Source organism: Rhipicephalus sanguineus, chromosome 1 (genome assembly GCF_013339695.2).
Source record: "Rhipicephalus sanguineus isolate Rsan-2018 chromosome 1, BIME_Rsan_1.4, whole genome shotgun sequence".
Classification (NCBI taxonomy): Eukaryota; Metazoa; Arthropoda; class Arachnida; order Ixodida; family Ixodidae; genus Rhipicephalus; species Rhipicephalus sanguineus.
Window position 1 is genome coordinate 960,308 of NC_051176.1, and position 20,048 is coordinate 980,355.

General features: G+C 46.4%; 2 protein-coding genes and 1 long non-coding RNA gene across 3 annotated transcripts in view; 1 reads left to right on the top strand and 2 right to left on the bottom strand.

Annotated features, from left to right (window-relative positions):
- Positions 1-1,339: 1,339 nt before the first annotated feature.
- On the top strand, positions 1,340-2,305 carry LOC119389006 (uncharacterized protein K02A2.6-like). The gene has a single exon (XM_037656308.1). The coding sequence runs from the start codon at positions 1,340-1,342 to the stop codon at positions 2,303-2,305; it is 966 nt and encodes a 321-aa protein (XP_037512236.1).
- Positions 2,306-4,628: 2,323 nt separating this feature from the next.
- The window catches only part of LOC119389165 (von Hippel-Lindau disease tumor suppressor-like), a 62,642-nt gene continuing 47,222 nt past the window's right edge, over positions 4,629-20,048 (bottom strand). The window contains 1 exon segment of the mRNA XM_049412038.1: positions 4,629-6,225. Within this exon segment, the coding sequence (XP_049267995.1) occupies positions 6,098-6,225 (128 nt within the window). The 3' untranslated portion in view covers positions 4,629-6,097.
- Positions 6,755-15,526, bottom strand: LOC125757663 (uncharacterized). Its single transcript, XR_007415411.1, has 2 exons — positions 15,465-15,526; positions 6,755-6,884 (listed from the first exon to the last, which is right to left on the bottom strand). It is a non-coding gene; the product is annotated as an uncharacterized LOC125757663 (long non-coding RNA).

Here is a 20,048-nt window from a genome sequence, read left to right on the forward strand (position 1 = left end):
CTGTGCTCTCAACGCTTACTTCGCGTTTAGAGAACTCAGAGCAAGAAAACGCTTCGGTTCCTGGAGGGGCCATATTCCCTTAAACCAGCGTTTTGTTGAGTTACGCGAGATCGGATCCAAAAGAGTTAGCTGCTAGTCTTACTTCGTTTCACAATACAATTTTTTGGTATCGCATTCATTGCTTCGCTCTTAAGCGAAACTGAGTTTTTTTAACCGTTGGCTATTGACCCCCGAAAGCGAGGGGCGGACGTGTAACATGGCGTAGCCGCTTCACTGTGGGCCGTCAGCGACGGGCCCGCTACTGACAGCTGCGCATTTGCGGCTGCTCCGACCAGGAGATATTTTACTAATGAGATGACATTTTTAAAAAAGCAAGCAAAAAATTCGAATTGGAACCCTAGCACGTGAGCTCGAAAGGGCAGGGCCTTTTAGGGGGTATTTACCGCAGAGTGATTACAAACTCGGACGTGCTGGCGGAAGGAATTACGAAAAAGCTGTTCTGGATCCATGGATAAAGTATATCTGAGGAAAAGTGTCAACGCGTTTCCACCGTTCGCGTGCTCTTCCATAAACGCGAAGCAAGGAAAATTCGATATTGTCCCATACATCTACTGCGAGCGATCCCAGATTTCATTCCGCGATGTCCGGAAACAGAAGGGACAGACATTTTAGCGGCACTCATGTAGTTATTACTGAACATTGCTTTCCTTACGTGCCGTGCGACGCTTGAAACGAGCTATCAGCAGCGTTTCTGGAACAGACGACGTCCGCCGATGAATCGCCGTCGCACTTTCTCGCTACCGATAGGCCGAGACGTCACGAGCCTCTGCGGAGAGCGCGTTTTGCTGTCGAGCCGACTTGCGGAACAGCAGCTGCGTCGCAGGGCCGTACCCAGGAATTTCGTTCGGGGGATGTTTGTGTGTAGAACGGCTAACTTTGGCAACTAGTGGTCGCTGTGAAGGCGTGAAAGTACGTTGGTGCCACCCGAAAAGTTAAAACATGACAAAATTTCGGGGGGTGTCAGAACCCCCTCAACCCCCCTTTAGTTACGGCCGTGCTGCGTCGGCACCGTGCATGGTATCGTGGCTTACTCGGAACGCACGCGCGAGCGCTATTTATTCAGCGGAATAATTCTTGGTCCATGATTGCGAATTTATTGGCAGCCCCAAGATCGAGCTGCATGTTCTGATGCGCCGGCGGTGCGATTGCGGTGATAGACGCCCCCAAACCCAAGACTTTGGCGCAGTTGGCGCAGGAGTGGAATCACTGCATAGCGATAATCATTCAAAGGTGCCGTATGTGCCAGGAGCATCAAAGAGTGTCACAACCAGTGCCTGTCATGCCCTGGCCGTTCCCGGAGAAACCGTGGTCACGGCTGCATCTGGACTATGCCGGTCCTTACAGGAACACCTATTTTTTTATCGCAGTCGATGCGTTCTCAAAGTGGATTGAAGTGTTCCCGGTCTCCACACCCTCGGCTGAAGCAACTATATCCTGCATGCGAATTATGTTCGCAAACCAAGGCCTTCCAGATGTGGTCGTGTCGGATAATGGGCCAGCATTTACCAGTGAGCTCTACTCCACATTCCTCAAGAAAAACGGGGTGAGGCGAATGCTGGTGCCGTCGTATCATCCAGCGTCTAACGGTGCTGCAGAGCGGGCAGTGCAGACGCTCAAAAACAAGTTGCGGAAGGCTGGCCCTGGAGATATTCGCACTCAAATTGCCCGCATACTCCTGGCTTACAGGTCAACGCCTCACGAGGTCACGGGTTGCTGTCCGTCGGAGCTGTTGTTGGGGTGGAAGCTGAGGACTGCGTTGGACCTGCTACACCCAGACCTCAGGACTAAGGTGCTACAGAAGCAACTTAAGCAGAAAATCAGATGCGACCAAGGAACAAGACCCAGGGTTTTGGGTCACTCTGGTGACCAGGTGTTCGCAAGGAACTTCCGTCCAGGTCCTGCGTGGCTCCCTGCAGTCATCACCGAACAACGCACATCGTCTATGGATGTTCTACTGGAGGACGGACAGCGTTTAACTCGACATCTGGATCACATCCGCCAGCCCCCTGAGGAACTAAGTGCAGACAACCAAGAGTCAGGCAGCCCAGTAGCTACAGGTCTGGCTCCAAGCTTGGACGTGGGTCAGAGGCAGCTAACTCCGGATCGCCTTCACGACACCGAGTCTAGGCAAGATCCCAGGGCAGACGTGGCGAGGGAAACGGAACTTGCTGTCAAAGCACCCAGTACTCCTGTCCTGCGTCGAAGTACCAGAATTCGACGACCAGTATCGCGCTACTCACCTTGAACAAATTGTTTGCATCCATTAATAAAGGGGGGAGGGATGTGATAAGATTAGTTTGCCGTTCCGGCGCCCGGGGCCGTCAATGTTGCAAGGAAATAAATACGGCGCACATGACCGGCCAGTCATGTGTGTAAGCCGCCAACGTACGTGTGTGTGATTCGGTCCGGTGACCGGCATGGCCCAGGACTACCCGGTTATCACAACTAACCAGAACGTAAGAAGGTTAGGGCCTCATAAACTCATCCCAGGTGTCGCTAGCTCATACAGGAAGAATGCTGGAGTTACCATTTCAGCATCCTACATGTATTGGGTTTATTTTCGATCAGCTTACAGCGCAAAAAAGACGAGGACACAGACCAAGAATGCGACGACGTGTCGTCGCATTCTTAGTCTGTGTCCTCGTCTTTTTTGCACTGTAAGCTGATCGAAAATGAACTATAACCAACTAGCCCAGATTTCCCTTCTTATATATTTAACATGAACGTCCTATTGATATATTTAACATGAATGTCCTATTGCTTTGTGCGTTATTATTAACCTCGGCTCCTAGTAGTGCACACTTGAGTGCACCAGAGTGCAGCTACCCATGCTATATAAAAACGCTGAACTGCACTAGGCTGAGATCTACCAACCGTGACAGCCACTGAATATTATACTAATAGGAAATCACCCTTTCATAAGTTCTAGTGAATGATAATGCAGAAAAAATATATTTGAAAGGACTGCGTAGCAGAAAGAATGAGAGACAGAAACACTGCTGTGTGTAACAGATGAGTTAACCTGGCATCATGTGAGCGGCACCTCTCAGAAATATCTGGGATGGGAAAAGTGCAAGTGTGCCCGTAAACCCATGTAACACAAAACCTCTAAAAGACGTCTCGAAACGGCTACGGACGGCTATAGACGTCTTGGTTTTCGAAAGATCAAGAATAGACATTTTTGCAAAATAAAGCACTTGCCTCTCAAATATGCCTGCGTACTGTTTATTACCGTTTTCAACAGCTACGACATATATTCTGCCAAAGAAGTCCACAACGTCTACTTTGAGACATTTTTAGACATTCTAGGGGAAAGTGCGCGCGCAACGACTATATAAATGATTCTTCAAATGTTTTGTCCACGAGCGCAAAGACGCCAAAACGGCATGTCTAAAGAGCGGTGACTGTCGCTTTAGTGAAAGAAGAGACGCAGAAAACAAAGCCCTCAAAATAATTGGTTTCGCTCCGCAAGGCGCGTTTCTATCAGCAGTTTGGTAAGTATATTCTTTTCAAGCCAAGGCGGCTAAGGCCGCGCAACGCTCGCGCAACAGCGAACGACAACAGAAGCAAACGCAGGCAAGCCAGGCAAGCATGCTACTGATGCTACGCAGTCGGAGGCTCGAAGCGGGTGTTGTCGAAGCGCGCATGTTTACCCCTGCATTCAAGAACATCTTTTCACTCGGCGCTCCACCTTGACTCAATGTCGATGGCAGATACACCTATTGGCAGGAATGTTCACTAAATATTGAGCAATAGGCGGGATTATTTTGTGAGAACCGTTGTGTCTTTTCTGTTGAATGGTGACGCTGTGCTCAGCTCGGTCAAGTGAAGGGTGAGGGCTTGTTTCAGAATACTTGTTCCCATGCTTGTTCCTTCCTCCCCCTTTCTCCACTAGTTCGCGCCAGCCGCCAGTTCGCGGCGGCAGTGGCGGCTCGATCGGCAGCAGAGCTAGGCGACGACCGGCGGTGATTTGCGTTTTGTGTAGCGTTGTCAGCTTTTGTTTGTGAACGGATTACGGGCTGTTTGGCATCAAATAACGGTGATCATACTGTCTGTCGCATATTTTCCATCAGTGTTTGGTGAAACAAGCTTTACTGTGCTTTTTGCGACGGTACGTTCGTCGGTATCTTCGTTTCAAGAAGCGATTGTTCTGCTCACCACCTTCGTTGCAGCCAGACAAACAGCTAAGAACGTGTGCACGTTCGGATAGAGTGCTTTTTTCGGTAAGTGCACCTGACCTTTCGTCGTTTTTACTGAAAGGTTTTAGCATTGTGATTAAACTGTGAACAGTTCTTTGCTCAGTTGAACCGCGTGGTCGAACGCGAAACTGTAGTATACGCGTCGGTGCGAATCGTAAGCCAGACTGACTCGCCCTATTTTGAGTAATTATGTTTTGCGCGTTACAGCTCGTGGCTCCACGCACGCACGCTAGTGACAGGCCGACATAGTTCAGGCAAGCATGCTTACAACTACGCCGGCCTGTCGCTTCTACCGCAAAGCTTCTACCGTAGGCGCCTCGCCTGTAGGTGCGGTTATGATTGATTGTCGTTTCTTAATACATGACAGCATTTTATCATATCTGTAATTGGAACTGTTTCTTTAGAGTAACTTGATGATCTGTTATTTGTTGTAAATCCTGCGTAGCTTACTTGCTTTCTCTGTATGCAGCTTTTCTTCACTGCTGTTTGTGAAAGATATTGGGCCTGAGACCACGCCAGCAAATGCGGAAGCCAGTGCAGTTTCTTTGACGAGACTTGGGAGTGCATGCAGAATTTTATTTACGTCGCTGCCGTGCCACTCAGCTTCACCTTGTGCGGTCACCTTCCGACGTGTTTTGTGCCACATTTGGTTGTGCTTTATTCATTAATAAAGCCGATTTGACGACATCATGGGATAATTTATTGTTGCTGAGAAGCGCGATTATTTATTTCCGCGCCATCCGCTAAACGTCATTTATCTAGTACAGTATACTTGATCCCCTGCGTACGTGTTCAAATTTATTATAAACCGATGTCTTTTACATGAAAATAGGATATGTATGGTGTGCTGAAGTAGCCAATAATTCACGCGGCATATATGAGCGACCGCAACAACTTGATTCGGTCCGCAATAAACGCGAGTAAACTCAGCGTCGAAAACTTATATATGCAACAGTGGGGACATGCGTGGGTGAACAGGTATGTACGTATGTTAGTGATCTTGCTTGATTGTTTGGTCACTTGCTCGACGACTGACATAGGAAGTGTGAGAAAAACAGGAAAGTGCTCTCGCGGGAGCTCTTTCGGTCCCTTCAATCTCTATCTTCCTATGGTAGCCGTCAGGCTGCCGACCAAACATCTGCAAAGACAGTTATATTAGTTTATTTTATATTTCGAAAGTCCAAAATTTCGAAAACGGCGAAAAAACAAGAACGTCTATAAAACGTCTTATCTTGGTCTTTTCAAAACGTCTTCTAAAGACGTCAACTAGCGGGACATTAGCACAGCTATCAGACGTCGGATAGACGTCTACGGCTACGGGAATGTCTTGACCAAGACGTCTATTAGCCCTTTTCGATAGCCGTTAAAGACGTCTTTTAGACGGAAAATAGCTTCTTTTGTGTTACATGGGAACAACGCGTATGCGAAGAACCTCAATTGCTCACAAATTAATTTGGAGCCTTCCCCCCTATGGTGTCCCTGCATAGCTCCTGCAATGGTTTGTGATGCTAAACGTCCGCTGATCACCCATACAATAAATGTTTTTGACTCCAGTAAACAATTCATAGACTAAATCAGTTTGGCTGCAGATTGATGTGTCTGGCCTTGACAGTAACACACTGCAAGTTGCGCCGAAAACAGCCAACTTACAACAAGACACAGCCCACTTAGATGACGACCTGGAAACAATGAACTGGTCAGTCGCCAGTTACATTAGACCGGCTACGTTGGCAGTAGTGTTATGCCGAGCATCAGTTGAACTTGACGGTCGCTTGTCCTAGCCAGTTGATTCGCACTATGTGTCCCGTAGGTGGCCACATAGAGGCACATCCTGCTCTTTACTGCTGCTGAAGAAAGACGAGGTACTCCTTCTGCAGCGACCGCGGGATTTCAGTCTGGAAAATGGCCTCGGGCGAGACAATGCACCGGCGTATTTCTTGGAAACAGTTTTCCTTCAGCGAGTACACTGCATCGGGAAAAAGAGAACCAAAACAAAAAAGGATAGGTTACCACACTCTTTTCATCCCAAAATTTTGCTCTTGATAGTCAGGTGCAAGCATAAATATGACTTATCGGGCAAAGTAGAGATGGTACATTATCATGTGCATTCCCACTATTTTTTGTCCTGCCCTTGGACAAATTCAGACAGGCTTCATTTTGGCTGCCTTAAAGATATCATCATCATCATCATCAGCCTGTCTACGCCCACTGCAGGGCAAAGGCCTCTCCCATGTTCCGCCAATCAACCCGGTCCTGTGCTTTCTGCTGCCACGTTATACCTACAAACTTCTTAATCTCATCCACCCACCTAATTTTCTGTCTCCCCCTCACGCGTTTGCCATCTCTTGGAATCCAGTCAGTTACCCTTAATGACCACCGGTTATCCTGCCGACGTGCTACGTGCCCGGCCCATATCCATTTCTTCTTCTTTATTTCAACTATGATATCCTTAACCCCCGTTTGTTTCCTGACCCACTCTGCTCTTTTCCTGTCTCTTAAGGTTACACCTATCATTTTCCTTTCCATCGCTCGCTGCGTCGTCCTCAATTTAAGCTGAACCCTCTTTGTAAGTCTCCAGGTCTCTGCTCCGTAGGTAAGTACCGGTAGGATGCAGCTGTTATATACCTTCCTCTTGAAGGATAATCGTAGACTACCATTCATAATTTGATAATGCTTGCCGAATGAGCCCCATCCCATCCTTATTCTTCTAGTTATTTCACTCTCATGGTTCGGCTCCGCGGTTACTACCTGTCCTAAGTAGACGTACTCCTTTACAACTTCCAGTGTCTCGCCACCTATCGCAAAGCGCTGTTCTCTGCCAAGATTGTTCCACATTACGTTAGTTTTATGCAAATTAATTTTCAGGCCTACTCTTCTACTTTCCGTATCCAGTTCAGAAATCATGAGCTGTAATTTGTCTCCCGCGTTACTCATCAATGCAATGTCATCAGCGTATCGCAGGTTACTGAGATACTCTCCATTAACTCTTATCCCTAATTCTTCCCAATCTAGGGCCCTGAAAACCTCCTGTAAACACGCGGTGAACGTACGCCCTTCTCTACTGAGATTCTGTCGCTTTCTTTATGGAGGACTATAGTGGTAAAGCTCTCCTTTGGGCTAGTTGGTGCACAGGTGAACACACAGTGTAGGGTTGCGCGAAAGAACAAGGACAGTCTAGAGGCGTTTTTCGCTTGCAAAGCTCATAAGCCCGAAGGCCCACTTCGTTTGATTGTATCTGAGAGGGCTACATGGCAGCGTGAAGTGGGGAGCTACCTGCAGAAACTTTTGACAACTCTTACCCTCAACGATCCTTTTTTGGTCCGAAGCTCAAAAGAGGTTGTTCAACTGCTACAGGAGGGTCTACCCGCTGATACAAAGGCATTTTCCGTGGACGTGGAAGAACTATTCTACTCGATTCCACACAAGGAACTTTACAGTGCAGTGAAAGAATGTGTTGAGCACAACGGTGAGGTGGCTTTTCAAAACGAAGCAGGTGTAAGTACTGCACATTTTTTTGAGCTTTTGAACTTCTACTTGAACTCCACCGCCATATGCCATGATAGTAATTACTATGTTCAAAAGAAAGGAATTTGTATAGGGTCTTTGGTTGCATCGGTGCTCAGTGACATTTATCTTGCCTCTGTTGACCGCAGACTTGGTGCTTCTGTGTCATCGCAAGGAATGGTTAGAATACTAAGATATGTCGACGATTATATAGTGCTCGTCACCGCCCAGAACGATATTGTTTTTGATAGCAAGGTTTCAGCTATTATAGCTGAGTTCCGGCTGGCTTCCGATGGTCTGACATTTACGCACGAGAAGCCGGCTAATGGCAGCCTACAATTCCTAGACTTGCGTCTATTCTTTACTAGCAACCACGTGTGTTGGATGTACACACCAAGAACTACGAAGGCCTTACTGTCGTATGAAAGTGCCCATTCTAAGATAACAAAACGAGCAATTGTGTCCTTGTGTTGTCGGTCCGCTCTGGAAAAAACTTGCCACCATAAGATAAAAGAAAGCTTAGCGCTCCAGGAGGCACACTTGGTCAAGGCGGGATACCCTTCAACTGTGATTTTAAGCTCTTGAGAACGGCTGCTACAGAGCAAGAAGGGCAGTAGTAAACGTAGCGAGAATGTGACTGAAAGTAGACGAGTGCATGTAATGCCCTACATACATCGCGTGTCGCATAATGTGAAAAAGGTAGCCAACCGTTATGGGGTAAAAGCGGTTTTTTCGGCTCCGTGCAAGTTGGCAAAAGTATGTTCCATGATGCACAAAGGCTTGCGCGTGCCGTGTCGTAAGCGGCATGTTGATCCCGCTGTAGAGTGCGTAACAGGTGTGGTATATGAAATCCCACTGTCCTGTGGCCAGTGCTACATTGGACAGAGGGGACGCTGCTTCAATGAGAGGGCGCGAGAGCACAGTCTAGCTGTGCGCTCCCACACCGGAGGCCATCTCGATTTACACTGTAGGAGAAGTGGTTGTTCGCCGAACCTAAAGGAGGCCCGAATACTGTACAAGTCTAATGACAAGATGGAAAGGGAATTAATAGAGGCCTTCTTCATTGCGCGAAGAGTCAATTGCGTTAGCATGCCTTCACTGACATTGCTCCCGAAGGAGCAGCAATTTTTAGATGGTTTTATGTAATCAGACGTTCATTTGTTTGTTATTTTTCTTGTTTGCTACTTCAGCACATGTTACTGATCATACTCTACCCACATATCACAATCACCACATGTTTGCAGGTTGGCGTCTGCGCGGTGGACCTTAGATAAGGTTTCAAATTTTGTTGCTCTTGGTTTTCCGCTTTTCTTGGTTGTTATATTTGCTCGGTTTTTTAAGCACGTGTCAGGCAGATGTTGATTCATACTTTTTAACGGCTTTGGCCTTCCGTTTATTCAGTTGAAGTTTTGCGCCCGTCCTGTCCACTTCCCTTCGTCCTTGTTCTTTCGCGCAACCCTACACTATATGACTATAGTGGCTGTGGATCTGCTGTAGATTTCTTCCCTTATGTTTATATAGGCTTCATCGATGCCCTGATTCCGCAGTGCCTGCATGACTGCTGATGTCTCCACCGAATCAAATGCCTTCTCGTAATCTATGAAGGCTATGTATAGGGGCTGGTTGTATTCCGTGCATTTCTCTATCACATGATTGATAGTATGATAATGGTCTATTGTTGAGAAGCCTGTACGAAATCCTGCCTGGTCCTTTGGTTGATTGAACTCTAATGTCGTATTAATTCTGTTAGCAATTACTTTTGTAAATAGCTTGTAGACAACGGACAGTAAGCTGATGGGCCTGTAATTTTTCAGGTCCTTGATGTCCCCTTTCTTATGGATCAAGATGATGTTGGCATTCTTCCAAGATTCTCGTATCCTTCCCGTCGAGAGACACTTCGTATACAGGGTGGCCAGTTTTTCTAACATAATCTCTCCACCATCTTTCAATAGGTCTGATGTTACCTGATCCTCATCAGCGGCTTTGCCTCTATGCTTTCCCTTTGGGGCTTTCTTTACTTCTCCTGTCAGTACTGGTGGGATGTCAGATTCCTCTGCGCTATTACTGCTTCTTTCGTTATATATTCTTATGCCATAAAAATATATATGAATCCAAATGTCCAACTGGAAGGCACAAAAGCAGCTCACGTTTCCAGTATTGACAAGCTATGAACGAGCAGAATGATGCAGTAACACTGCAAACATATGGGGCCAACCAAAAACGTGTTCAAGTTAGCCGAGAGTGTGAAATATGAGTTTGAACTGTTGTGAGTTGCTATACATCTTAAGTAAAGGCTGTCTTGTGTCCATCTAATAAAAAAAATGCTGCACCTTTTGTGAGAGAGAGCTGCTATCCAAGATCAAAAAGTGTCCCAAGAAGACAGCCTCACAACAGAGCAAACGGACAAATATGCCACCCAGGGTGCACCCCACAAGCTTGTCTGGCTGGCAACATCGTCAGGCGAGCATGCACACTTAGCCATATTAAAATACATACTATGTTTAGGGCTACGTTCGCCCCCAATTATCAGTCACAGGACGTATGCACGAGAAGGGAACAACACAAACATCTCGAGCTTCCGTCTCAGCGGTCCTATAAAAAAATGTCAGTAACAAAACTTTATAAACCGAAATGTGTTGATTCTGCTTGCTGTTGCAACATTTTTACAGTGCAGTGTGTTGATTCTGCTTGCTGTTGCAACATTTTTACAGTGCAGTCCACTCATAACGATACCACATATGATGCTGTATCGGTTATAATGATATCGACTTATGCATTAAGGCTATGACAGGAAAAAGCATATATAATATAATATGCTTTCGACTGCATATCAGCGTTTTCCATGCTGAGCGTGACACTACAAGTTCCCTTGAACAATGCTCAGATTGGCCTAAGCACCTTTTCCTGGTGGTGAAGAGAACAAGACAATCACGTTGAGAAAATGGCAGTTGGACCTGGGCACAGAGGCAAACAAAAGCAAAGCAATTGCTCTGTCACTGGAGCAAAACATTCTCTTCATGGTTTCAAAGTGAGTGATCCCATCAATACGAATGGGCTTGGTGAAAAAGGGTTGGGCATCCAATGTTGAGGAGGTACTGCATCAGTGGGTGAAAAATGGTCACAAAGATGAACAAGTTCGCTTTTATTCTGGGAAAAAAAAACTTCCAAGACTGCTTTAGGCTAAATTCGTCCCACTTCTACGTCTGCAGAAAAAATTTTCTCCCACATCACACGTTGCAATAAGTGCAATGCTGAGTCACTCTTCGTCTTCGTAATCTTGACGAAAATTCTTTTACCATGCTTTTCAAGGGAGGAAGTAGTGCTGCAACGGCGTTGAATTTCGATCAAATTTTTTATGATAGCTTCTGAATTTTCCTCTTCTTCATACAGAAAGAACCTACCAATCAAAATGCCGGATAATTTCCTCTTTTTCTGTTTTTTCAGAGAGGCAATTTTAGCTTCCAGTCATCATGTGTTTTTGTAAATTTGCAGAATAACTTGACCGATAAATGCATCGAAACACAATCCCCTCCGAAATTGCCACGCTCATCCCTCAGCATAACTGCAGATATTGGTGCATGGAAATACTTTTCTTGATATCATATACCTCTTGAAAAGTAGGCACATGTTCAGGGACAACAGCCGTACTTGACAATTTCGACAGCCAAAGCCAGGACAGGCAAAGGGACAAAAAAAGTGGTTGGTGCATGCCGTGAAGTAAGCTTTACAGGAACAGACCACAATGTTAAGAAGGCTCACAAGAGGCGCAGGTGCAGGTGGTGTTCTACTGTTGGAAATGAGGTCCGCACAAGTTTCCTCAGTGGAACTTGAGAAGCGCTACTCTGTGCCACTTGCTTTGGCCGTTTCGTCCCCGTTGATGCAATCGCGAGATGGTGCCTTCATGAGACAGTGGGACAATGTTTTCCCACTTTTTTAAAACACTCTCATGAGTCAGTGGGGCATATACGGCCCACATTTTTTCACTAAACTACTGGCTTGCTCTTCATGAAATTTGTTTTATACTATTTCTTTGTAGTTTATATCAATATACCACAGCCGGTTTTTATATCACCGTGTCAAAAATATGGGCAAACCTACAAAGGGTTAAAGAGAGGCACAGCATGGTCAACAAATATGTGAGTGTTAGATGTGGATGCAAAGCACGAACGGTTACAAATGAATGTGCCCCCCATGTTGGAATGCTATGCAGAAACATATACAGTAAAAGCTCGTTAATTCGAACTCGAAGAAGACTCTAAATTGTTCGAGTTAGTGGGCGGGCGCTAGAATGAACGGACATCACATCAGACAGCGCGAGCAGAATCCAAGGACTCGTTACTGCACACTAGGCGCTCCAACACGGCAGGCGTTTTCGTAAATTAAATTCGTAGAGCTCTAACAGTGAAGAGAATTAATTGATAGTCAGTGATACGCCAGAAACAAGCACCGACATGCATTCATGTGAGCCTTAATGTGAAATATATGATGCTATTTATGCTCCAAAACATGTTTACATGGCAGAGTTAACGCAATCCAAATTAAAGGTAATCAGTAATTTGCATTTACTTGCGTTTCTTCTGTCGCGACTCCGTGAGCATCGTTTGCAGCTTGCCTAAGCGCTCGAGCGCAGCGTCCGAATCCTCATCTGCTAAGGCTGCTGTTTCGGTGTCTTCCATCTCTAGTAAATTTCGTTTGATTTGGTTTTGCAACACACTGTGATCACTTTGGGCCAGCTTCTGTGAGGAGCAATGAAAACCAGCAGCCCCCAGTTTGAATGAACCGTTATGGATATCGAATTATCGGGAGTTTTCCCTCATAGAAATACTACACAGGGCTGCGCCAAGACCAGGGCGGCAGTTGAATTAACTGTAAGTTCAAATTAACCGAACTCAAATTAATGAGCTTTTACTGTACTACTGCAATGAAACAGGCCCCCTTTCTTTTTCAGACGCTGGCGTTCAAGACCTAGGCACTTAAATGCGAGAAGCACTCCAAACTGACGGTTAGTTACCCTGTTGTGCACAAACATGGATGGGAGTTATTGCCTCAAGCCCTTTCTGATAGGACAAGTGAAAAAGGAGACATGCCTGAAGCATAAGTACACTCTTGAAATTTTTTAACACTGCCGTGTGAGTGCTGAGCGCAGGATATGGTAGCGTCTAATAGTGTTCTTGAAAGGTAACAAGATCTGCTGACAATGCGCAAGCGCACAAAGCACACTGAACTGCGAGCGCCGTCTGCTACAATGTTTACTTCTGCACATATTTAAGGAATCCGTAAGTACAACACGCTGTACAACGGAGCTCATTGGAGACACGGTCAAGAGTAGGCGCACCTGCGCTATGCATTGTCAAGTGCCAGTGTCCTTGGCTGTGCTATTCTGCTAGGCGCACTCGATACCGGTGCTTTCTGCGGCGTTATCAGTCCCTTTCTTTTTATGAATGCCATACACATCCACCTGGAAAGCGTCGAGGAGGCCCACTGATGTCTCTCTTTTTGGGCATGTGCGTTTTCGGGCAAGATAATGTTTTTGAGTAGATAAACTGACTGCACTGCACCAGCTGAAATTCTAAGGAGGCATTGTGATCGCAGCATCAGGCTATAAATAATGCCTCTATCGTGCGGATCAGCAGTGACATTTGCAGTGGATGTTAGATATGCTTCCTCGAGTACCAAAAGAAATGAGAGAGACAGTGACTCGCCTGTCACTGCAGCCATAGGCACATTGCAGAAACATTGAATATAAGGCAAGCCACTGTTAACAGAATCCTGCAGGCATTCAGAGACGAGGGGCGCATTGGCAATGCAGCAAGTCTACAAGACAACCGAAGATGACGATGCTGCCTTGGTTTCTGTTGCAGGTCCCTTCATGACAGCTGGTCAGGTCAGAGATGTGGTGGGCCGCAACATCAGCACCGAACTGATGCAATAAGTGCTGCCAAGAAGCCGCTCCTTTCCAATGAGGTGATGGCCAAAAGACTCACCTTCGCCCATCTGCACTGGGCTGCAGGTGGGTGGCTGACAAAATGTTGTGTTCACGGCCGAGTCCACGTTTTGCACTTAGTGGAGCAGAAGGTCTCAAGACCTCATGAGGTTCGTATTACATCTAAGTTTATCAGATATAGTTCCCAACTTTTTTTTATCCTTCTCACTGAACGTTTTTCGGGGTCTGTCATTTAAATAAGGTGCACACACACATGCATTGAAAAATACCCCCATGCTTTATCGAAGTAATCGCTCTGATGTTTTCCAGCTACGACCCCCTCTACGTTCAGCAAGTGAGGGCCAGTGGGCGCAAGAGTGTGAACCTTTGGGGCATGGTAACCAAGCATCCAGCCATGATGCCTACATCCAGCCATGATGATCAACTAGTTGAACGCTTCTACGAAGACGTAGAATCAGCAATGAGTAAGGTAAAGACACAGTATACTGTACTGATGGGCGACTTTAATGCAAAGGTAGGCATGAAGCAGAAATTTACAGATCTTGAATACCTTCTACAGAAAACGGGCTACTCGTAAGTGGACGTGGAGGAGTCCTAATGGCGAAACTAAAAATGAAATAGACTTCATAATGTGCGGCCACCCAGGCACTGTACAGGATGTGGAAGTAGTTAACAAGATCCGATGCATTGGCCATAGAATGGTAAGATCTAGAATTCAAGTAGACGTGAGGAAGGAACGGCAGAAACTGATACGCAAGAAGCCGATTAATGAACTAGCTCTGAGAGGGAAAGTACAGGAATTCAGAGTTTCACTTCAGAATAGGTACGCGGCCTTAACCGAGGAAACCGACCTTAGCGTTGACGCAATAAATGATAATTTGACTAGTATCATTAAGGAGTGTGCAGTGGAAGTCGGGGGTACAGTCGTTAGACAGGACACTGGTAAGCTATCCCAGGAGACAAAAAACCTCATTAGGAAACATCAAGCTATGAAAGCCTCAAATGCAACAGACAAAACAGAGCTGGCGGAGCTTTCGAAGTTAATCAATAGGTGTAAAGTAGCCGATATAAGAAAGCATAATATGGAGAGAATTGAGCATGCTCTAAAGAACGGAAGAAGCCTCAAAGCTATGAAGACAAAATAGTGCATAGGCAAAAATCAGATGTATGCATTAAGGCACAAGGAAGGCAAGGTCACAACCAATAGGGATAGAATAGTTGAGGTAGTGGAAGAGTTCTACAGAGATCTGTACAGCAGCCGAGACAGTCAGGATGATAACGTAAGAAGCAGTAATAGCCCAGAGGAATCTGACATCCCGCCAGTATTGACGAGAAGTAAAGAAAGCCCTAAAGGGAATGCAAAGAGGCAAAGCAGCTAGTGAGGATCAGGTAACATCAGACCTGTTGAAGGACGGTGGAGAGATTATGTCAGAAAAACTGGCCACCCTGTATACGAAGTGTCTCTCGACGGGGAGGATACCAGAATCTTGGAAGAATGCCAACATCATCTTGATCCATAAGAAAGGGGACGTCAAGGACCTGAAAAATTACAGGCCCATCAGCTTACTGTCCGTTGTCTACACGCTATTTACAAACGTAATTGCAAACAGAATTAATACGACATTAGAGTTCAATCAACCAAGGGACCAGGCAGGATTTCATACAGGCTTCTCAAGAATAGACCATATTCATACTATCAATCAGGTGATAAGAGAAATACGCAGAATACAACCAACCCCTATACAGCTGTTATATACCTTCCTCTTGAGGGATAGTGGTAGATTACCATTCATGATTTGATAATGCTTGCTGAATGAGCTCCATCCCATCCTTATTCTTCTAGTTATTTCATTCTCATGCCTTCAAATGCCTTCATAGATTACGGGAAGGCATTTGATTCGGTGGAGACATCAGCAGTCATGCAAGCACTGCGGAATCAGGGCATCGACGAAGCCTATATAAACATAATGGAAGAAATCTACAGCGGATCCACAGCCACTATAGTCCTCCATAAAGAAAGCGACAGAATCCCAATAAAGAAGGGCTTACGGCAGGGAGACACGATCTCTCCAATGCTATTCACCGCGTGTTTACAGGAGGTTTTCAGGGCCCTAAATTGGGAAGAATTAGGGATAAGAGTTAATGGAGAGTATCTCAGTAACCTGCGATTCGCTGATGACATTGCATTGATGAGTAACGAGGGAGACGAATTACAGCTTATGATTACTGAACTGGATACGGAAAGTAGAAGAGTAGGTCTGAAAATTAATTTGCATAAAACTAACGTAATGTGGTACAATCTTGGCAGAGAACAGCGCTTTGCGCTAGGTGACAAGACACTGGAAGTTGTAAAGTAGTACGTCTACTTAGGACAGGTAGTAACCGCGGAGCCGAACCATGAGAATGAAATAACTAGAAGAATAAGGATGGGATGGAGCTCATTCAGCAAGCATTATCAAATCATGAATGGTTAATCTACCACTATCCCTCACGAGGAAGGTATATAACAGCTGCATCTTACCGGTAGTACTACCTACGGATCAGAACCTGGAGACTTACAAAGAGGGTTCAGTTAATTGAGGACGACGCAGCGAGCGATGGAAAGGAAAATGATAGGTGTAACCTTAAAGGGGCCCTGCAACACCTTTCTTAGTTATATTGGGGTAGTCTCATTATTGACATATGACTCTTCACGAGTCATATGCCGCAAAAATTTTTCGAATCCATCAAGTCGAAGTGTCAAGTCGAAATTATAGAGATCACGTTTCCGCAGCTTTCCTCCCTCAACTCAATGCCGCGAGCGCGCGGAAAGCTGCGCGGGGCGTGAAGGGAGGGAGGTCAGAGGTGCGAGGATTCGCGAGGAGGCGCCGAAGAGTTATGTCAGCGCCGGTTGCATTTTTTTTTCTTCATTTTTTTTCTCTCTGGGGTCTCGGCGTAACCACGTGGTCTGTGGCGCCACTTCCGGTCGGCTTGCGTGGCCGTCGTCGAGCGAAGCTCATCGCACTGTGTATCGCGCGTGCTTGAAAACTGCGAGTCGGTTTGGTAATGTTGGGTGTGCACCTCGAACTGCCGTAGTGTTTTCATCGCTCTGCCAACCATGGACGCAAACCTGCGTGCGCGTTTGGAACGAATGACAGCTGAGATGGGTTTCGACCCACACTCCGATACACTGCCACATCGTGCTGCTCGCGCTTGAATCGTGTTCAACACGGCAAAGCTGCGTGCACCCTTCTACCAGTGGCAGTACTTCGATGCTGTTTGCTCTTCGAATGCGGGCGCACAGCGAGTGCGGGCTGACAACAAAGAACTAAAGACTAGAAGAAAGGATCGTGGGGCATCGGGCCGGCGCGGACCCATCCCCCGGCTGTCTGCAGCTACCGTGAAAATGCGAGTCTGCTTGGTTGCTGTGTCGCGGTTTCTCAGGAATGTGACACTACGGGGAGGATACGCCGAGGTACGGCTCGATGACATACTGAACAGACAGCGAACGGGACTCTCGCCATACAGCGAACCCAGGTATCCTAAACTAGCCGGCGCCAGCATTCTAATCGTAGAAATGGTGCACCACTGCCTCGGTCGGTCGTGAGAATGTGCCGATGATGCAGTTTCCAGCTGACGAGGCAACACTCGAACGGCTGCCACTCTCAACGGCAAGCGGCGATGGTCAAAAGCACAGAAATATTCACTATTTCGGCACTGCGCATGGTGAAGAAAACGCAACCACGCAACTACGAGCAGACGAGCTGTCGGTGAGACCGGAAGTGCTAATATTAATGTTTGTTTGGTGTTTTAACGGCATAACACAATAATAAACATACATATTATCTACTTATTGAACTCAATATCAACAACGAAGGTAATAATGAGGGTGTTATCGTGATTATAACATCAGCCAATGGTGGAACTGCCGACAATCGCGTCATATATTGCGGACTAATACATCATTTGTCGAGAGAAGAGGGAGCGATTTTCAGCTGACTTTGAAAATTTATTGTAAATTCCAGGCCGCTCGCTTCGCTATAATATTTGGCTCGCGTGTCCTCGGGAGCCTCGACTACCGATTGGCAGCGCTTTTTGACCCTGCTCAAAATGTGTTGCAGGGCCCCTTTAAGAGACAGGAAGAGAGCAGAGTGGGTCAGGGAACAAACGGGGGTTAAGGACATCATAGTTGAAATCAAGAAGCAGAAATGGATATGGGCCGGGCACGTAGCACGTCGGCAGGATAACCGGTGGTCATCAAGGGTAACTGACTGGATTCCAAGAGATGGCAAACGCGTGAGGGGGAGACAGAAAATTAGGTGGGTAGATGAGATCAAGAAGTTTGTAGGTATAACGTGGCAGCAGAAAGCACAGGACCGGCTTGATTGGCAGAACATGGGAGAGGCCTTTGCCCTGCAGTGGGCGTAGACAGGCTGATGATGATGATGATGATGAACCAAGCATGAATCTCTGCGAAGGTTTGAAGGATGAATGTGCAGTGAAGCATACAGAAATAATCGATCAGGTTCTCTATCCCACTGATCTAGATGGTGCTTTTCCAGCCGGCTACTACTGGCTTCAGCATGACTTGTCGCCCATCTATACGTCACGCACCGTGCGAGCGCACCTGGAAGAACTCGGCATCATGACTCTAGTGGCCACCATAAGGAGCAGATTATTATTGAGACCATTTGGGGTATCATGAAATTCAATCTATCAAAGAAGCAGCTGCACAGGGCAAGTTGTGACGAATTGTGGGCTGCCGTTGAAGAACAATGGGAGACCCTGACATTGTTCAAGCGCTCTATGGCTCCCCAGCTGCCACGCAGTCTTTCAGAGGCTGTCGCATCTGCCGGAGGTTTTTTGCCATATTACACGATCATACGAGACCACAGAAGGAAGCATTCTCTACATTTTCTTTTCAGTGAACAGCAAAATAAAGTAGCATTTGTCACGACAGAAATATCTTCATCAATACTTCTTCGCGGCCTCAGGCATCAGAATACAAAAGAAAAAGTGAAATATTATGTTTTTAAGATCAACTGCAGTGTGCTAATACGCCCGTATTCTTCGTGAAAACAAGCATAACTAAATAAACTTAATAAGGCAAACAATAAAAAAATTCAATGAGCTCCTATGCAGCTGTGGGCGCCTGTCAACAGCTCGAGGCTGAGCTTTAGGCAATAGACAGTTATAGTTTAGCGTTAGCGTGACAGCCAAGGTTAAGGGAATAGCGTTACCATGCCACAAACGTTCGTTGCGGACAGCGCGTTTAGTTTAGCGGGATAGCGTTCACGTGCCCAAGCTGTGATGGTGGCGTCATCTAGTGGAGAATGAATGCATTAAAAAAATCACAGCATATCCACGGGGTGAATGATGATGAGTGGGGCCGAAGCTACGGAGGGAATCATCGGTAAAACCGTGAAACTCTTCCGTGAAAACTCGCCCCAGTACATCATATAAAGAGTGTGAAACCCGTGTATATATTAAACATCAAACTTTTATTGCACTGTTGGTTTACGTGGTCCCTTCATTATCACCGCTTTGTGATCGGTGAAATGCAGGGAAAGTGTCCGCTCCGAGGTGAAAGAAAAGCGCCCCAAGACGAGCGCCTTTTACCGATCGCAGGCATCCAATGACATGCGCCATTCGCATCTATCAAGCGCCATCTGTCATCTTTAAACAGCAACTCAAGAAATACATGAACACCATCTAGTGCGCAATTCATTAAACTAGAGCTCTAAGAAATACATGAAACGCCATCTAGTGAGCAATTCATTAAAACTAAAGCTGCTACATCCATACTACTACGAGGAGGGAACGACCCACACCCTAAGGAGCTTCGCCCCTAAAAGTGAAAAGGAAAAAAAACTGAGAATGCTCGCCTATATCCCCGCACGCAGCAATCTACGACTTTTTTTTAGTAACACTAAAAGTAAATTAAATATGAACCACGCACCGAAAAGCGAAATTTTTATGTTGCAGATTTGTTTACACCGATCTCCTAGTTAGGCCCTAGGGACGTTCGAAAGGGAAAGCGATCTCAAAAACTACGCTAAGTGATCCGTAATACTCGGGTGTCGAAGCTACCTGAAGGCAAGCGATGGCATTCTACGCAGTTGCTTGATGCAAAGATTGAATTCGTCCTCATCAACGCTAAATTCAGTTCGAAGCAGGTATCCAAGACTACCGCCATGTTTTACCAACGTTTACGAACCAGGGTAAGTTGCCAAAACTCTCTGCGTCAGCCAACCCATCGCGCGGCGCCGGGGCAGCTTCCGGTTTGGTGGTGCTGCGGCGCAACAAGCTTCCGCTAGCAGACGAAAAACGCGTAGTCTGCGTGGCAAGACGCCGGGGCAGCC